General features: G+C 38.0%; 1 protein-coding gene across 6 annotated transcripts in view; it reads right to left on the bottom strand.

Annotated features, from left to right (window-relative positions):
• The window catches only part of KIAA1328, a gene marked incomplete at its 5' end in the record, with an annotated part of 160,341 nt that overhangs the window by 98,019 nt on the left and 41,286 nt on the right, over window positions 1–21,036 (bottom strand). For 4 of the 6 annotated variants that reach the window (XM_079784464.1, XM_079784463.1, XM_079784462.1 and 1 more), the window contains one exon: window positions 7,722–7,849. The exons of 1 other annotated variant lie outside the window; for it this stretch is intronic. In XM_079784464.1, coding sequence (XP_079640590.1) covers window positions 7,722–7,849 — 128 coding nt within the window. Of the gene's footprint in view, window positions 1–2,156; window positions 3,569–7,721; window positions 7,850–21,036 lie in introns of those variants that run through there. One more of the 6 variants, XM_079784466.1, reaches the window with a different exon arrangement.

Below are 21,036 nucleotides of genomic sequence, written 5' to 3'. Positions count from 1 at the left end.
TGAAGTTTTTGAGGTAACTTTACACACCTCATGACCTTTTATTCTTAAACATTTCAGTGAGCATTTCTTATGAATAGGAATGTTCTCTTACATAATCATAGTAATTAATTTCAAAGTTTTACCTAATCCATCATCCATATTCTGACTTTATCAACTGACCTAATAATATTCTTTATAGTATATTCCTCTGAATGTTACACGATAGACAGTCTAGTATCAGATACTGTATTTAGTTGTCATATCTCTTAATTCCCTGTTAATCTAGAATAATTCCAGAGCCGTTGTCTTTTCTGATATTTCCATTTTTGAAGTAGGCAGCCCCCTCCCTCCTTTATTTAATAGGAGGTTTGTCATTCTGTGCTTGTCTGATGTTACCTTACAATTTAGATTCAGGTCATGCATTCTCAGTTGGAATACTGAATAGGTGACGTGTTATCAAAGTTTAGCATCTGGAGACATAAGAGTCCACCTGTCTTTCATTGGAGATGTTAATTTTGATCTCCTGGAAACCTCCCCCGAACCCCACACACTGTATAATTACTGTTTTCTTTTACTCCCTCACAATTACTAAGTAGTCTAAGGGGAGATGCTTAAAGGCCACACTGATATCCTGCTCATCCTCAATATTTCTCACTAGATTTAGCAGCCACTGACGACTTGTGCTTGATCCCATCTTTCCCATGGTTTCAAAAGAATGATTTTCCAACTTTAGCACTCCTCCCACATTTTCCAGCTGGCCTTTCCGCATTCCACTGTAAATAAATCCGCCTTCCTCCCCCATCGATCCATCCTTGTATGTATGTATGTATATATCTATTACTAATATTCATGAATTTCTATTATATCCCCAATAGTGTATAATTCATTAAATCACTACCGTTCTTAATTATTTAGTTTATTTAAGTAAGTTCTTATTAAATAAGATAGTTTCTATATTGGTGACATTACTTAAATAGGAAACGATGACTGGGTTAACACAACCCCATATTGACTGGAAATATCAGGCTGATGCCTGATGATGAGAAAGTGAGGTAGGGGGAAGGGGGAGGAGGGGACACAGAAGGCTGGATGGTGTGGAAGTATTCCCATATGGACATCAGACTTATGAAAGAAAGGGGCCCAGAACAAAATCGGCCACAGGCTTTCCAGCTATGTCTGTTAGCCACAAATGGAAATGTCCTATTTTCTGTTTAGAAAATTGGCTTCTATTTAAGGAAAAACATATGGTTAATTTTCTTCTGTGCAAGAAAATTCCTGAGAAATCATGATGCACAGCAAAATGGGGCTAAAATAAATGAAAAAGAAAGACAAAAGTGGCAGCATAAGTTAAACATGAATAGAATCAGGACTACAGTTCAATACAAAATATGGTTATAGCTGCTCTTTTAACTCAGCAGCTTCACAATGACTGCTGTTGTCCTCATCAGAACAAGAAACTATGTAACGTTGCCTTGCATCCTCACCTCCACCATCTAATTCAATCAGTGTTCAAAGGTCCTAAGGAAATGTGATTTTTTTAAATAGTTAATTTAGAGCTGCAGAAAAGGGCAGACTTGTCACTAAATAACTACCCATGAAAAGGAGAAATCTCATGATGTCTAAAAGAATAAGAAGACAATTGCTTTTGTCTGTGAAAATTTAGAATTAAGTTTTCTGGCTGAGCATGTTCAAGATGACGATCACAAAATTAATTTCAGTTTGAATATGGTGTTCAGAGACAGAGAAAGTAGAATCTGAGTGACATCCTGCTGGGAGGAAAACAGAAAATGGCTCCCGCCAGCAAGGAAAGCTCACTGAAACCCTGAGAGGGTTTCAGCGGTACATGCACCACTCAGGACAGACAGCTTTCACATAATCAACTCTCAATGTAAGGAGAGTTAGCTGGTGAGAAAAAGGAAAAAAAGGAAAAAGGGGTGGGTGGGAGGAAGTTGAGCAAGGGGCAAACAAAGTGAAGAAAAATTGAGTAAGAAAATAAAGGAATGTTAGAATAGAAAGGACCTTATACTTTCTTCTTCTCTTTCCCTCTGTGGTCTCATTTTCTATATCTCAAAAAATGACATATCCAAGTGCACACGACTGAATTATCAGAAGAGTAAAATTAGAATCCCAATCTTGTTTCCAACCAAGCAGCTGAAGTGCAACAGAAAGACACTGACCTGGAGATCACAGGTTTAGGTTTGAATCTTCACTGCCACTGGGCATGAGCAAAAGTCATGAGATTTCATGAACACTTTGAAAGAAACTCTGGCAGTCTAAGAAAAGTGAGTTAACAGATTTCTGTGAGTAGAGACCAGGGTAGCATTAACCTCTGATAGTTCATGTTAAGAAGTCCCAAAGTAGAACTCTAAGATGTAAGTGGTAAACCTACAAAAACCAGAGAGCATATAATTACCTCAAGTATTGCTTTTAAGTTTTGTTAGGTAGAACCAAAGCACCTTTTAGTCTAGGGTTGAGTTTGCCCTTTCTGATGCAATACCCTTCTAAGTACTGTACCTGATGCCAGCCTGCCTGGTACAAATAGGATCTATTCCCAGCCTATGTAAGCTCCAAGAATTGTTCCCTCTTTTGTTAGTTCTTTCCCCCAGACTCATTAACTATTCTTATATTTATGCTTGATCATTAACTAGTTTAAAATGTGGGAGAGACCCTGTGCTGGTCTCTGAAGTACCTTCCTATTGCAGCTCTCCCCTCACTGGTTTTCTGCTCTGCAATCTCACCTCACCTTAGTCTCCTCAAGCTCCCAGCTCCATCTCCTCAGCTCATGGAGACCACCTGCCTCTATTTGGGCTCCTCTATCTGGGTAGCATCCTCAGGCAATTGCATGGCACATGTAGTTTGTTGTCTGGAGGCAGAAGACCTGGAAGATCTTTAAACCAAGAATGAAAATCAATTTTGTGTCAACTTGAATGGACTAACAGTGGCTATTGGGACTGTAATGAAGATTCTAAGGTCATCTCTGTGTGACAGGAAAATAGCAGCATGTACACCAGCTCTTAGCTTACAACTCCAAATTGCACTAGAGTAGATCTTTAATTCTATGATTACTAAGTAGATATGGCAAATGACTATCAACTAAAGAGAACTCAAGAATATTTTTTAAAACTGCAGGGATTGCAGCCCCAAGATTATATGACATAGAGCAGTGGCAGTGGAAGTAATGAAACAGATATTTAAGCAATTTTGGCACAATCACAGGGGAAGACCTTTATTTAGGGATTCTTCCATATGCAGGTGATAGGAAACAATGTAAGCTTCCCTGAATGAGTAGGAGGACAGACAGAATGGTGGAAAGAAAAGCCAGAGAGGAATTAGAACTTGAAAAGCATCTAGAGACTTGGTGGGAAATAAGGAGAAGCCAAAGAACGGAAGGGGAAAAGAGAAACAAGAGGAAATAATGAGCAGCAACAGAAAAGGGACCAGAGAGAAACAATACCAATAAAAGGGAATATAATGGCCAGATGAGAACAACAGGGATTCATTAATATCCACTGCTGCTGGCTAAAATGTGATAATGATTTTATCCATTTTATAAAAAAGGGAGCAACGTCAAGAACATTCCAAATCTACCTTTGTACACTTACCAGAGAGAGAGAGAGAGAGAGAGAGAGAGAGAGAGAGAGAGAGAGAGAGAAGAAAAATAGTAAGTTAGGCCTGAATACTAACATTTTAGAAATACAGCTACTCAGATGCTGCCTAGGTCTTATCTTAATATACTCTTAGTAAGGAGAAATGAGGAGAAACTAACATTTCTAAAATGGTGCAGCCTATCAAATATGACTGAAATAGAAATTACAAGCATCACAGTTTGAGGTGACACTGTTTAAGCTCAGGTTCACAAAAAAAGAAGTACCATTCAATTATGATAAGAAAAGCTATATTCTAAAATGCACATTGGTCAAAACATGGTTACTAGATCCTCCCATGTCCCAGACTAAGGCTACACTGGGCACTGTTTCTTAAGATAAGGAAATGGAGTAACAGACACACACCAGTGAAATATCTCAATCTAAACAGAACAAGTGAAAAACCTTTGTAGAATCCACCACAAAAAACTTGTAATGATTTCCAAAATGTATTTATCTTTGAGGCAAAGCAAGAAAGAGAATGAGAAAAGCAAAGAACAATTTACCTTGTAAATGGACCAATTTCTTTTCAAGGAAACGGCAGAAGTTGAAAAAGAAAATCATAAGACAGGGCATTCTTCTGTAGAACTATGGATTTAATAAAACTATAAGCAAAACCTATAATATGCAATTTGAGCCAGATGGCAACCGATGCAAAGAAGAAACAGAACAAGTCTCTCAAAGTCAAATGAATGTCTCATGAAGAATGAACTGCTGCCATCTTCATCACAACATCTGGAGATGAGGTTGTTTTTTAAAAAAAACAACACAACAACATACAACTTATTTTGAGAGCAAATTAAAATTTTATGTTTAACTGACATTGTGGCTACTCACAGAAAAAGCAAATAGTTTCCCACCATATCTACTATATTTGTGCTCTGGTGTTCAAAAACCATATGTCAGAGTAAGAGCCAATGAGGGTTAGCCATAGAAACAAGGACATTTAAAGCAAACAATTGTTTTAGCTACTTAAGTTATTCTTTTTTCAAAAAACAATGAAGCCAGGCTTGCTAGCTGTATGACCTGAGCAAGCCACTCATTCTATCTGGGGTTCCTCTTCTAATAACCCAATGAGGTTATTATCTCTGTTGTAATGATTTAATGTAACTAAATGATTTAATATGTGTTAAAAGCTTAGAACAGTACCTGGTGCACAGTAAGCACCATATAAATATTTGTTACAAAAATTTTAATATATATATATATATATATATATATATATATATATATGCACACTTTTTTTTTTTAAATTTCACTCCTCTACTGATGGACATTTGGGCTGCTCCCAAATCTTGACTACTGTAAATAACACTGCAATAAACATAGGGGTGCATATATTTTTCCCGAATTAGTGTTCTGGTGGGGCGGGGGGTGAAGGGATTGAGCAAAAAAGAAAATAAAAGAGAAAAAAATCGTGGACATGGACAATAGTGCAGTGACTGCTGGGGAAAGGGGGGGTTGGAATAGGGGGAAGGAGGTGGAAGAGGGTACAGTTAGGATAAATGGTGATGGATGGAAACAAAAAAAATAGTAAGTTATTTATATAATTTTTATTTAAAAATATTTGAGTCAAACCCTATGTTAGGCTCTGAGTGTACAAAGACCAATATATCAGGATGAGAAGACAGGTGAATAAACAATCATCACAAAAGAACAAGAACGGCGCTGTGACAGAGATGAGCACAGTCCACTTGCAAGCACACAGAGGACATTGAAGTTAATTGCGTCCTCATTTAGGCTGAGTGTTCACAATGACGCCCTTCCTAACCAAATCAGACTCGGCCATATTTACCCAATTCCCACAGGAGAAGGTGCCTACCTTGGCTCAGCGAAGAGAAGCTGGTCACAAAGAACAAGTCAGGTAGCACAGGAAACAGGTGATAATCTCCTCTTAGTATTTAAAACGAAACATGGTTTCCCTCTCTAGGTTCAAATGGCAGAGCCTACAAGCAGCCTTTCACTCGCAATTTCATTTTCATTGTAAAGAAGACATAAACTAAAACTTGGCCATCAGGTACTTCTTGAAAATTTTCTCAGCATTAAGTCAAAATGAAAATTCAAGTATCTTTTTTTTTTTTGAAGGTATACTCTTGTCTCCATATACTTGACCAACATTTTCATTCTAGTATTTGTGATTTTTTTTTTTTTAGTTTTGCCCCTCAAAGTTAAGGTTAAGAAAGGAAGTGTTAACTCTGGTTGGTCTCTAGTGAAACCTCCAAGATTCACTATGTTAGATTCACTAATCCCTGAGGAAGTTTTCTTTTCCCCAGTTTCAGAAATAGATAGAAAAAGGGTTAGGCCTCTTTATCTAGATTCCTTTAGAGCCCCTAGTGCTGATTTCCGTCTATATCTTTAAGGTCCTAAGACTCTATGCTGGCCAATGAAAGGCCCCTTCACCTCCCCTCACATACCCTTGGCAATGGGCTGCCCTTCATTTCTGTGCCCTCTAACACACCTATGTCATGTACAGGAAGGGAGGGAAAACGCCAAAACAAAAGTAAAACATCTGATCTTCATGCTACAATTTTCTCTGTCCCACCTAGAGCAATAGGCAAGGACCACCTTAAAAAACGCCTGCTGTTTTCAAAGTGGCAGGAAAAATCCAGATAAACACAATCAAGACTGACTATGTTCCTCTTCATCATTTTACAGCCTAGGTTTTCAGAAAACAGAACAAAAGAAAGTATTTCAAATTAGAATACAAATAAACCATTCACACCTTGGCCATTTTTTATAGATGTCATGACTTCAAAAGAAAAGCAGATTTAAAAAATCTAAGTTTTCCCACATTCCAGCAAAATTATTATTATTATTTTTTTAAGTTTTCCATATGTCCAAACTTTAGGTTAAAAACTGGAGTTTTCTTGGCCAAAACTCTTAACCCACCTGAGGCAGCTGCCTCTAGGTTGAACAGCAATGGTGTTCTTCAGAAGGGCTGCACAAAGCCATTCCGGACAGGATTCTAATTCAGAGGGGAGGATAATACCTGAGCACATTACCTGTGCTTTAACACAGTATGAATGACTTTGACTGTACTACACTTTTTTTTTTTCTAAAATGTTTTAATATACAAGACTTATCTTCATCCATTTGAAGATTTAAATTCATATGGATAAGAAAATGAAATAAATTCCTGGAGAGCAAGAAGTCAGTCTGTAAAGCTTGTTTCACATCATAACTGGCAAAGTTTTGAAACTTCATTTAATTATATAATATATACCATTTGATGAAATGTATGTAAATGTTTATCTACAAACTCTCTCATATATTTATGTGACTAATACATATATACACAAACATAAAATCATGCAAAATATTTTAATTCTATCCAGTTAAAGCCTTTGTAAGTTACCAAGTCACTTTTATGGTTCTAAAAATGTAAGCACAAGTTAGGAAAGACTCATTAGTGTTTTCCTTATGGACAATGAGTAACAAACAGGCCACCTGATCTTCATTAAGCAGCACAGCAGCAGCCTGCTTTCCACTCCTGCTGTGCTTTCACACAACCAGGAGCGTCCCCACTGGCCCACAGCTGCTTCCGGACACCTGGGCCCCAGGAACAGGAGAGGAAAGGGAAAGAGGGAAGTAAAAGACACCAGCTCACCAGACCAGTGTGGCTCAGTGACTGAGCATCGACCTATGAACCAGGAGGTCACGGTTTGATTCCTGGTCAGGGCACATGCCTGAGTTATGGACTACATCCCCAGTGAGGGGCGTGCAGGAGGCAGCCTATCGATGATTCTCTCTCACCATTGATGTTTCTATCTCTCTTTCCCTCTCCCTTCCTCTCTGAAATCAATAAAAATATATTAAAGATTTTAAAAAAAGACATCAACTCAATCACATGCTGCATTTCCATGTTTTAAGACAACATTCCAGGGTGGAGCAAAAGTAGGTTTATATTTGTGAGTACCCAAAACAGAGTTTGTGTATTATTATTTATTAACTATTGTATTTTTTCATACAAACAACTGTAAACCTACTTTTGGCTCACCCTATATATACTGTGAGACAATTAAAGTAAAAGGCAAATGACTCTTCTGACATCATGCTGATCCAATAAAGACAAGAAAAAGTAAGAATAAAGACGCTTACCTGTTGTTCCTGCATTCTAGCAGTATCAAGCACTGAGAGAGACATGGTGAGCTTCTCTTGCTGTTCTGATAGATATTTTTGATAGAGGCTTAGAAGATCTTGGCATTCTCTATACTGTAGCTGAAGAGGTGAGATTGCAAATTAAGGGGAAAAAGACCTAGTAAATGGATTCAAAGTGCATCCATGAGTGCCGCTTTGCAGATCCCAATAAGCAGAATAGAGACAGAAAAGCACCCATATTAGGTGAGAGTGCAGGTAAGTGCAGTCTTCAGATGAACACAGTAAAGTATTCCACCCCCCACCAGTGAAATAATATTCACAAAGAGTAGCAATGAGTATCTCATTTAAGAGACATTTCTCTCTCAACACTGAAATTGTAATAAATAAAAACAAATGCAAACACACGAAAAGAATGAGGTTGGACTTCTACCTCACATCATATACAAAACTAACTGAAAAGGGATCACTGACCTAAATGCAAGAGCTAAAACTATAAAACTCATAAAAGTAAATCTTTGTTTCTTGGATTAGGTAAGGATAACTTAAAAAACAGCAACTAAAGAATAAGTAAGCAACCTGGACTTCAAAATTTAAAAGTTTGTGCTTCAAAGGAAGAAATTAAAAAGACAATGTCAATGAGAGAAAATATTTGCAAATCATATATATAAGGGACTGGTATCCAGAACATAAGACCTTACATGACTCAACAATAAACACTATTAACCTAATTGAAAATGGGCAAAGGACTTGAATAGACATTGCCCCAAAGAAAATATACAAATGGTCAAGAAGCATAAGAAAGGACACTTAGCATCACTAACCATTAGGGAAATGCAAATCAAAACCACAACGATTTACCACTTTGCATCTACTAGGATGATTATAACAAAAAAGACTGACAATAATAAACACTGACAAGAATATGGAAATATTAGAACCCTTCTTCATAGCTGACGGGAACGTAAAATGGTGCTGCTGCTTTGGAAAATAATTTAGCAGTGTCTCAAAAAGTTGACAGAGTTACCATGTGAGCCAAGAGAATTGAAAATATGTGCCCACGTAAAACCTTGTACATACATATTCAAAGCAGCTTTATTCATAACTAGAGGCCTGATGCATGAAATTTGTGAAAGGGGCGCGGCCCTCACAGCCCCGGCCCCGCCCACTGGTCATTCCGGAAGGTTATTCCACAGTCCAGTCTCATTAACATATTAGCTCTTTATTATATAGGATAGTAAAAAAGTGAAAACACCTAAATGTCCATCAAGTGATAAATGAATAAATAAAATGCAGTATATCTATGTAATGGAGTATTATTCAGCCATAAAAAGAAACAAAGTATTGCTACCTGCTACTAAATAAATGAACCTTGAATACATTACACTAAAGAAGCCAGACACAAAATACTATATATGATTTCATTTATATGAAACTGTTGCTCTTCTGTTTGTTTGTTTTGAATACCTCTTCCAATAAGCTAGGCAGTGGTCGGCAAACTCATTAGTCAACAGAGCCAAATATCAACAGTACAATGATGGAAATTTCTTTTGAGAGCCAAATTTTTAAACTTAAACTTCTTCTAACGCCACTTCTTCAAAACAGACTCGTCCAGGCCATGGTATTTTGTGGAAGAGCCACACTCAAGGGGCCAAAGAGCCACATGTGGCTCACGAGCTGCAGTCTGCCGACCACGGAGCTAGGGGAAAGAACAGTACTCAGTTTTAAGGATGCCGGATTACAATAAGAGTTACATACATCCATGGCCACTTTCTATTCCCTTCTCCAACTTTGTTAAGTACCTATTATATGAGAAAAGCTGCAGGGAAGAAAAAGAAATATCCAGGATAGGCAAATCCATACAGACAGAAAGTGCATTAGTGGTTGTGAAGGTATGGGCGGGGGATGGGGGGTCAGGAAGCAACTGCTAATGGTTACGAGTTTTATGGGAGAGGTAATAAACATGCTCTGGAAGTAGATGCTGTCTTTAGGAATACACTCAAAACCATTGAGTCATATATGTTAAAAGTGTGAATTTTATTATATGTGAGTTATCTCTCTATATAAAAGGCTAAGTGTCCATCCGACCGCTAGCTATGATGCACACTGACCACCAGGGGACAGATACTCAACGCAGGAGCTGCCATGACACGCACTGGCCATTTAAAAAATAATGGCACCACGGACCTGGCGCCAACATACCAACACTCAGCTTATCCCAAGTGGGACACAGGCCCCGCCACCACCCTGGAGTGACACCCCACCAAATCGCCACCAATGCTGCCAAGACTCCATGGTGCAAAATGTGGCCCCCAGCCCAGCCCATGCCGGAAATGGTCACTGTGGGCACTGGGTAATGATGTCATGTAGCAATGCCCAGCTTCCTCTCCCTAGTGATCAGCCTCCTTGGAGTTTCTTCAGCCCAGGAACATGGGCTTGCTTTATAGCCAGGTGCAAACATTTTACACTTTAATCAAATGTTTGTGAAGTGTTTTGCCGTGCCTCATCTCATTTGATCCTCACAGAAGTCCTGGAGTAAGTAGATAGGAGACTCGGTAGAATCCTATTTTCTTTGCATTAGCTGGAAAATGGAGATTTAGAAAGTTGAGAAACTTGACCTGGCTGAAAAGAAGTAAGAAATGGTGGAACTTGAAAATGACTTCAGGTTTTCTCACTGCACAGAATATAGTCAAACGCTGCTGCAGTTAAATATTTTACTCTTTGTTCTCCCTGAGTGATCTACAATAATAATCTGCTTTGTGTTGTTATTTACTGCTGTGTTGCTGACAGTTACCTGAAAGAGAAGTTGGGGTGCTTCACTGGGCTGGGAAAAGTTTAGTTACATCAGAAAGCAGGCCTAATTAAACAAGTTTATTCTATATCTATAAAAGGCTAAGCTGACTCGCGCATGCGCGATACATAAAAAGCTCTCGCTGGCCCCAATCGCACGCTTGTGTTTCCATCTGTCATTGTCGATTGTGAATCTGGTTGACACTTCTATTACAGAGAAAGGGCGAATAGCGATATTAAAATATTTCTTCTAATTAATTTCCTTTCAATGTGCACGAATCCGTACACCAGGACACTAGTATTAAACATAAAGGGATATAATTAGATTTTTGTCTTGTTTGCTTGGTTTTTGCATACTGTTAATTAAGTCAGTGTTTCAATAATAAAACCATCATGAGGACATTTTCTGTCCATATACCTCCTTACATTTTTTACAGTCTAGTATGAAGAACATAGCAACCTATCCTGGGGTACCTTTTCCAACAGCTCCTCAAACTTGTGAAGTGCTCAGGATGAAGATGATAAATGGAAAAGGTCACCTAACTGTGTAGATCAGGTGTCTGGGAGACAGACAGTTCTATCCGAGAGAGTTCATTCCTCACTTCTCATTGTGGAATTTTCCTCCCAAGACCCACATTTCTCTCAGATCATTTCTGAATCTTACCCTTACACTTAATTATGTATGCTGTTGGTATAAAAATTACTGTCCAATGAGATTATTCTGTTTAAATAGTTTTATAACAGGTCATCATGATTAAAGTGGGAATAGTATTTCTTAAATGTCAAAAATGGTGATTGGTTTCAGTATTCCGTAACATTTTCATAACCTAATCACCACTTCTGGGCAGATTCCTGTTCTAATAACCTTTGTCAATCATGACTGCATAAATAACCACTTGCTTCGTTATTCTCATTATTAATCTTTAGCAAAAAAGAACCAGAGATGGCTTGTAGAAGAGGAACTGGTTCATAATGAAAGGAGAGGTATCTAAGCTCAAAGAATACAGTAATTAGAAGAGCTTGTTGAATACGCTGCATCTTAAAAATAACAGTAACAACAACAGACGGAACAGTGGTCTAAATAAGCTTAATATTTTTTCAAAGTCAATCTATATCCAGCAGTGAGGGCAGGTAATGAGACACATACTTATAATAACATCTGATGAAAGTAGTGGCAAGAACATTATGTAGTGCTATGCTAGCACTTCCTACGAGGACTTAAATGACCAAGGAACCACAGAAAACCTCTTGTAGAAAAAACTGTTCAAACTGAGAGAAGAGGGACAATGTAACAACAACATAAAGGGCAGGCAGAGAAAAAGGAATCAATAAAAAGATGTGGTCAAATGTGTCCAATGCTACAGAGGCCACTCCAGCTAAAGACTGACAGTACAGGAAGCTACTGGTGATGTTTGCCAAAACACAAGTGTGACATTTGTTAGGTGTTCACCATTTCCCCCAATGTTTTGATAGACAAAAGTTATTTTCATATCAAAGAAAGAAGCTCCTGGACAGAAAGAGATGTTTTATTCAGGGTCACCTTGAGACACAAACAGCTTACTATGAGGCTGCAACTTGAAGCTATCGATTAGTCACAGACTCCCAGGGAAAATAGAAGTTCAAGATTTTCACTGGGGCAGGTACTCCTTTCACTCTGAGCACCTACATACTATATAATATATAAAGAAGGCATATACTATGTATTCTGCTTATATTTTGCCTGCCCTCAATGTGACAAAATTCCTACTTATCCTTTCAAACTTGTTTTTATTTCATCTCCTCCTCTAAGCTTTCACTGACCTTCCAGGTAGAGTTAAGCACCTTTCTTTTAGTGAATGGTATAGAGCTCAAATTATTCAGTTATATTACTATTACCTGAAGTGGCTTGTATGTTTTCGGAAATCACAGTATATTAATCTTGGTATCTTTCTAGAACACAGAAGACATGCCAAAAATGTTAGAGGAATGAATTAAGGAATCAAGGCAAAGGAGTGCCTATTGAATTTCATGTTAGCTTTGAGTTTAGAATTGAAACAAACCAGAGACAGACCATGTGGTCTTTAAACTAGCCAAGAGGAAGGCTAAAAATACTGACTCATTAAAAATTTTAAATTGTTCCAATCTCACAAGATTTTCCCATCTGAAGCAAGTATGCTTTTCGACCATGCCACATTTTCCTCACAGGCATGTCCTTTTCTCTCCTTTCAAAACCCCTGCATGTTCTCTGATATGAACACTAAGGTCCAAATAATATATGTAGTCTGGTACTCAATGATAATATATGCAACTGAAAATTATTTGTTGGTAAAATAAAATCTGATACCAGGTGAACTGATTAGCAGAGATAGATAAGAGTGTGTGTGCACTCTTTTATTAAGTTGTGCTCTCTGCTGGAGTACAACCCACTGATACAAGTCTGAAATTCCCCGTTAATTAAAAGAAATTTATGGCAAATTCCTTGCAAAGCCACAGAGTTTTTCAATTTCCTCATGATAGTTATCACTGGGAAGGAGAAGAAATCTCTAAAACAAACAGGGGAAAACTCAATGTTCTGGATACTTACAAAGGGAAAAAGTCAAGTGCCTCACACCCAGTTTCTTCTGGACTCTACTCAGTCTGTTTAAACAGCAACAAACATGTGAGCCATAGAAAGATGTCTAGTTACAGTAATTAACTTGTTTTTTTAGTTTTCTAAGCATTATACTCGCCATCTTGTTTCCTGGAGAGTTACAGACAAGGTAGAGTAGAAACATACTTAGAACTGAGACCATTTATTTATTTTTACTTTTTAAAATATATTTTTATTGATTTCAGAGGATGGAAAAGGGAGAGATAGAAACACCAATGATGGGGAAGAGTCATTGATCGGCTGCCTCCTGCACGCCTCCTACTGGGGATTCAGTTCGTAACCTGGGCATGTGTCCTTGACCAGAATCAAACCCGGAACCCTTCAGTCCTCAGGCCGACACTCTATCCACTGAGCAAACAGGTTAGGGCGGAACTGAGACCATTTAGACTGTCATTTGCTCAGATCATTAGACCTTGAGGTTTTTCAGGAAAACAACTACACAGTTAATTTCTTCAACTTTAAAGGTAAGGACCCTAATTTAAAAGTTCATATGCAGATATCCTAAAAAACAGGCTATCAATGTGCCACACTGATCAGAATTTTTATTTCTTTACAGTTTTCTTTTCACATAATACTCCGCATATACATTTTAAAGCATTCATGGTTGAAGACAAGGTTGCAAAAACATTTCTATTGAAAACCATGCATTTTCTGTTGCTTCTAACCTGCTTAAAAATTTATCTTTTGTTTAAAGGTTCCATATTTCAGCTAGATCCGAAGGAGACATATTTTCTCCATTTGGAAGCTGCTTTAAATCAATTCAGCCTTTTTTTTTTTTTTTAAGTTGCAGACACTAGCCTAGAATTGTGAGGCAGGGGGAGGGGGAGGCTGTTATCACACTCCTACCCCAACCAGAAGTTACTTTATAAGGTGAACTGCAGTAACAATGATTAAACTCTTGAAAATTTCCAATTTCAGAACAGGTAAATGCCTGACAATACAGACCACTGAAAGCAGTCTACACACTAAGATTTCTAGACTCTGACGTGAAACTGTGTGTACAATGCTTTGTGAAGCAGAGCTAAACACGCCAGGCTGGGCCTACTAGCTCCAGCCATGGGGAACACGCTAAAGCGTCTTAGGAAGAAGCCATCTCATTCTGCTCCCTATCTTCAAGCGAAAGAGCTTCATTCTTGTCATTAAATTAAAACCCTCCACAAACTATCAGTATCAATACATATGATACCTCCCTCTCTTCAGACTCCTATATTTGTCTATTGGAACTACTTATGCTGATATGTAAGACCATTCATTTCTGAGTGGAAATGTAAACTGAATTTAAGAGGTCCCTTAATCTTCTCTTTGCCAAACGAAGTAATCCAGTGGCATTATGCTTTCCTCATATAGTTCATCTTACAGCTCTTAGAATTTTTGTACTTGTCACTTCTCCCTTCTTCAGATTCCTCATTAGAGTTCTCTAGTGAGAGCCAAATACCACCATCACCTATTGCACAATTAATGCTGATCACCAGGAATAGGTACTTGAATTAGAGAATCTGAGGATGACTCAGTATAACCTCTACGTGAGGGTGGGCACTTCTAAGTACTTTAAATATATTTTCATATTTGAGTCTCATCAAAATAATAAAAAACACAAAGTACTATTATTAGCTCCTTTACAAGTGAATCTGCAGCACAGAATGGTTAACAAGTGAATGGTTAACCTTGGGTTGCTTTGCCAGTGAGCTGAGATTTGGAATAAAGTCCTAGAACCACTAGAGAACAATGCTTCCTAAACAGTAATGTACATGGGAATCAGCTGTGAATCTTGTCAAAGTATACTGGTTCCGTAGATCCGAGGTGGGGCCTAAAATTCCACATTTCCAACAAGCTGCTGAGTGATGCGGACTGCTGGTCTGGGACCACATCATCACCCAGTACACAGCATCTCTAAGCGCCCTCCCTCCTCCGTATCAGCAGGTGGCGTCCTCCCCTTTTATGGTCAGTGTAATACATTATTGGACTCCTTTCTTTCCTCCCTTTAATCTATTCTAAGAATATAGTGTTGTTTTTTCTCTTTGGCTTCCTGTTTTTGTTCTGGAAAGAAGCATATAGAAAATAAAATATGAGATGCAAAATAACCCATTTTCTCCTTTGGAAGGAAGCAGTAGTCTAGATTTCCAGAGCAGTATAACATTTCTATTGTGGCTGACTACTGCACTAATAACAATTAGCAAGTATTACCTGTAGGGCTTGAGAATTTATATTGGGAGAAGAGTCCACAGAAAAAAATAAACAACCACATTTTTCTCTTCTACTTTCAAATAGATATCCATCCTCTACATTGCCCAAGCACACTTTTAAGCCCAAGTTTACAATATAGCTTCTGAATCCAGTTTAACATTGCCAGCCATTAGCTATGGCCTTAGGGAACAGCATTCTCACCACACTTGCATGTCCTTTTTAATGTGATTTGAAAATCTGACCCAATATAATAATGCTCAGTAAAAATTAAACTATTGCCATAACATAATATTCGTAACTAGAGTGAAAAAGAAGAGTTCTTATAGAACGGAATCACATCTAACATTTTAAGGTTAAATTAGAGAAAGTAGTAGGAATATCTCATTTCTTTCCTCTTTAAAAATGACTGAGGCTACTGCTCACAAATGTAAATTACTGCTCAGAGAAAAATTAAGTAACTCCTATGTGCAGGTTTATTATCTAAACTCAGCAAATGCTCTGAAGACCGAAGGTAATAAAGCATTTTATGAAGAACTTCACTTCACTGGTTCCTAATATAATTGAGCTTATGTGGACTGTTTAGCGGAGTGATATTTTAAGAACTGGTAAAGAACCAGATTATTTGCTTGACCCTCCACTCAAGAAATATTATAGAGAAATACCCAAAACACTCAAGGAGAAAAGTTTGACAATGTCATTAAAGTCAAGGAGTTAGGTTTTTGCCTTACTATTTTAACATTATTGACTGCTAAATAAGTTAATCCAAGAGGCCATATTTAAAAGAACAATTCCTGAGACCTAGGTTTTTATCTATATACTAGAGGCCCGGTGCACGGATTTGTGTACCAGTGGGGTTCCTCAGCCTGGCCTGCGGGGATCAGGCTGAAATTGGCTCTCCAACATCCCCTAAGGGGTCCCAAATTGCGAGAGGGCACAGGCCAGGCCGAGGGACCCCACCGGTGCACAATTGGGGCCGGGGAGGGACCGCGGGAGGGCTCCAGGGCGTGCCCGACCTGTCTTGCCCAGTCCTGATCGGCCAGACCCCAGCAGCAAGCTAACCTACCGGTTGGGAGCGTCTGCCCCCTGGTGGTCAGTGTGCATCATAGGGACTGGTTGAATGGTCGAATGAACGGTCAGACAATTAGCATATTAGGCTTTTATTATATAGGATGCTTAACAAAAGAGAATTGGATCTATTGTACAAGTCAAAAGTAATGACCAGAATAAAGCCAATGATTTTTACTTTACTTTCATGTTTTAAGCAATTCCACTAGGAGGTAGAAAATTCCTTTATTTAGTGTCTGTCTAGTGGTGGTTTTTCTTGAAAAATCAGTCTTAGCTAAATCAGTTCACCCTTGTCTGCATTAGGAGGAAGAAAAATATCCTCTTTTGGACTAAGATAATATATAAATACAATTGGATATGTTCAGAAAATTGAGTCAATGTTAGTAGCCAGAAAAGAATTAAAAAAAAAATGTTTTTATTGATTATTTTTTTTTAGAGAGAGAAGAAAGGAGAGGGAGAGATAGAAATATTGATGAAAGAAACCTCGATCGGCTGCCTCCTGCATGCCCTATACTGGGGAACAAGTCTGAAACCTGGGCATGTGCCCTGATTGGGAATTGAACCAATGACCTCTTGGTGCATGGGTCAATGATCAACCACTGAACCACACTGGCCAAGCCAGGAAAAAATTTTTAAGAAAAAAATTAAGTAAGTACAGTGGGATTTCTGGTTTCAGACAAGATGGAGCCCTGGACATCATATATAAAACAAACATAAGAAGATTCAGAAAGAAGGATAGAAGGTGATAGAGTGGCCAAAGGAACCTGGGGAACAACACAATGGTGAATTGCTTAGTTTTGTTTTGCCTCATATACCCTGGACTGGGTGTTCAAGAAGCCAACAGCCCAGAAATGCCAATGGACATGGAAAGAAAAATCCAAAAGCAGCCTGCTCTCACTAGCCAAAAGAAAAGGAAAGGGGACCTCGCCTAGCAAAACAGAAAATGTTTAGACAGGAACTGTCTTACTCTAGCCGAACACCACAGAATACACTGCAACTCCATCCCCCCCTCCATCCGCAAGGACTAAGACTTCTTGGTGTTCCTCTACTCCAGCCCCCTTTTCTGCTGAGGTGGTATCAGAGTAGACTGAGTAATGAGCCAGTGCTTTAATCACTAACTGATGGTAGTCACTCCCTTTACCACATCCTTCATGATTACTGTATCAGTAGAGGCCTCACAGGGAGGCTGAACCTCCATCCCATCTAGCTTTAATTACGTGTCGCCCCACTGGGGTAGTGCCAGAGGATGCTAAGTCGAAAGCCAAGAATTTCACAACCATTTGGGAAGCCCCTGCCCTTCTCAGCCAGGGTGGTATCAGGAGAGGTCTAGTAGGGAGTGGAATTCCTCCCCCACCCAGCAGTAATGAGGCACCCCTTCCATGGGTGTCAAAGGAGGCTGAATGGGGACCATGAAATTCCTTCCTCACCTAAAGTAATGAAGTGGAGTCTCCTTTCCCCCCAGTGCTATCATGTCAGAAAAGGTCTGTTAAAAGAGATGATTTAAATAAGACTATAACTTATCACCCCAAATACTGAGAATACAACTAAAAATAACTTGCCATACCAAGAGACAGAATAATCTCCATTTGAATAAGAAAAGACAATTGACAGATGCCAATACTGAAATGACACAGATGCTGGACTTATCTGGCAAGGATTTTTAAAGTAGCCATCATGAAATGCTTCAATGAGCAATTATAAAAATGCTTAAAACAAATGAAAAGTCTCATAAATACAAATTATAAAGCTCAAATGAAAATTTTAGAATTGAAAAGTACAATAACCAGAATTAAAAAAACGAAACTGAATGGGGCTCAACAAGAGAATGGGGAGGACATAGGAAAGAATTAGTGAATTTAAAGATAGAACAATACACATTATCCAATTTGACAATGAAGAGAAAATAGACTGAAAAAGAACAGGAACAGAGCCTCAGGGATCTGTGTGAATATAACCAAAGATCCAGCATTTGTACCATTGGAGTCCCAGAAAGAGGGAAGCTTTTGGCTTCTCCCATAAGCCTTCAACAAAGCATATCCTAAGAAAAGCCCTCACCATATACTAGTACTTCTTAAGATGCCAACCTCTCTCTCTCTCCTCCCCACTGTTACCAAAACTCTAAAACACTCATATACACTCATTGTCTCTACTTCCTAATTTCTAATTTAAGTTTGGCCCAGTACAATATGTTTCCCTGTTTTCTTGACAAATATCATCTAATCTATTAATTGCTAAATATAACCACCTGATTTGGGGTTTTTATCCTCCTTGCTGGCCACTTTCTCCCTCTTCAAATGATCTCTCCTCCTGATTTACTGGCCCATTCTGCTTTTCCCTTACAGATTACTCCTTTTAAAATCTCTCTCACTGACTTTCCCTTTCTTTACCCACCATTAATGCAGATATTTCCGAAGATCATGCCCTAGGACCTAGTCTGTTTTCACTACCTCTTTCCACAACATTATATTCTACTATAGCTTCTAATTTAATGTATGCTGGTGACTCCCAAATATCTATTCCTTATCTATACAAGAAAAGCAGTGTGACGTGAGGTTCTCTAGCAGTCCTGCATTCCAAACATGACTATTATCCAGTAGAGTACATGCACATATTTGGCACTATATGGTTTATAAAATGTAGGTAAGACAATTGGTAATTTCTCAAATCATTTTCAGTATTTCAAGTCATAATGTTGGATTTTTACATTAAAATAACAAAAGCTAATGCTCCAAAAAAGTTTTAACACTCTACTACTCCTTAAAGCATCATCAAAATGTTATTTAATGGTGGCACTTTACTGCAAAGAAAGTGCTTATACATACCATTTTCCTTTAAAGGAAACATGAAATTTATTTTACTGGAAAATAATATTGCACGTTTAATTCCTGACTTGATTACCCTTTTAAGTGAATTCAAAATGACATATGGTATAATACAAATGAATTAAGTTAGGGTTACCTATATACAATAAAAAAGAAAATCACATTGAATAAAGTTAAGGGCTATGTTATGCATCAAAATAAAATTTCTTCTTTTTCTCTAACTGGCATCAATAAGATTACAGCAATATTCAGTTTTCTGACACCTAAAAATGAACTGTTTTCTAGTTCCATCTATACTATTTGTGCAATAACTTTAAAAATGACTTAAAAGCAATGAAAAAAATGCCACATAATTCACCACATTGGTAAAATCATTAATATGACCTAATTATACTAACAGAATAAAGATTACAAGTACTATATTACTTTACTATACTTGACATTTTCAATGATCAACCAGGTTATGTATATCTTCCCCCCAGTTTGGGTAATGGCTCTGAAATATATAGACCATGTAGAAATGACAGATTGTGTTTTAAGATATGCAAATCACCATACGGCAACAACAGGTATTAATGCTGAGCACGAGTCAAGAAAATATCTAAGGAAAGTTTAATAATGAAAGTAGTTTTGTGCTTAAATAAACATGGCAAACAAAACTTTAGTCCCTTTACTCAAAGCAAATCTTTTCTAATAGATATGCATTTAAAGTTGGATCACGGTCACCTTCATACAAGTGGTAGGTACCAATTATCTGACACTCCCTTTGAACATAGAAGTATCAAACAAACAAGGCAGGCATTCTTCACATCTTTTCCTGGCACACTGTTAGCTGCTTCAATTAAAAAAAAAGAAAAAAAAGGTTGTGTATAAAGATGCCAATAGGCCATGATAACGAAGTACCCAGCGGGCAATCTGTACGAATCCTGATAGGGCTCAGGGAAATAAATTTGCCTTGACATTATTTCTAAGGATGCCCCATGGAATAAAATTTGGGAATGTTCTGTCTCTAGAAAATGGTAGAGGATTTTTAACTTTATGTAAGTGTCAATCCAATTGCCAGTGAAATCTCCCTTTTAATAAGAGTAGGGCCACGATAATGTAACTGAAAACATTCACTCCCAGAATACAGACATAATCCCTCAGCTATCTGCTCCAATTCCTATCATACACAAGAGATTGATTAAAAATGAAATGCAAGCTCCAATGGGTGGCACAAGACTAAGCCACAGGAAGGGTTACTTTCTCCTATTACTAAAATGTGTTCTGCCTTTTATTTTCTCATTTAAAAAATATATTTAGATTACAAAATTAAAACAAATAAAAGTAACACTGCATAATTTAACTGTCATTTTCTACCAAATTGCTTATAACTGTAACCATAAAATGATAATAATCTACCATATGTGCAGCTGCAAAACTAAGAAAAGCACTGGTCAGTGCTGCTGCGAAATGTGAACCTACTACTCCCCCTGGTGCCTGTGCAACTGAATTGCAATAAAATAAAAAGTCCATTTCTCCAAGAAAGTGTGAAATTTCATATAAAGTACTGTCAGTTCTGCTATAATGCTTGCTTTGAAAACACAAATTTGTGTTAGTACATTTCATGTATTAAATAATTTGAGCAAAAAGTTGAATATCACCCATGAGAAACCCTAGGTGCAGGCAGAAAACGGCACTCAGCTGACCCAAGCCCAGTAGGAACACACAAGACACATACCCACAGGCCTCAAAATCCAAACATCTACCAGCTATGGTAGTTCACCTGTGTCTAATGTTAAACCGTTCCATCCAATCAGTTACCTGTCTACCACTTTACAATAAGTCA

This window comes from Cnephaeus nilssonii (genome assembly GCF_951640355.1).
Source record: "Cnephaeus nilssonii genome assembly, chromosome: 11".
Classification (NCBI taxonomy): domain Eukaryota; kingdom Metazoa; phylum Chordata; class Mammalia; order Chiroptera; family Vespertilionidae; genus Cnephaeus; species Cnephaeus nilssonii.
The sequence above is the reverse complement of the archived record's forward strand: the minus strand, read 5'-3'. Positions and strand labels throughout refer to the sequence as shown.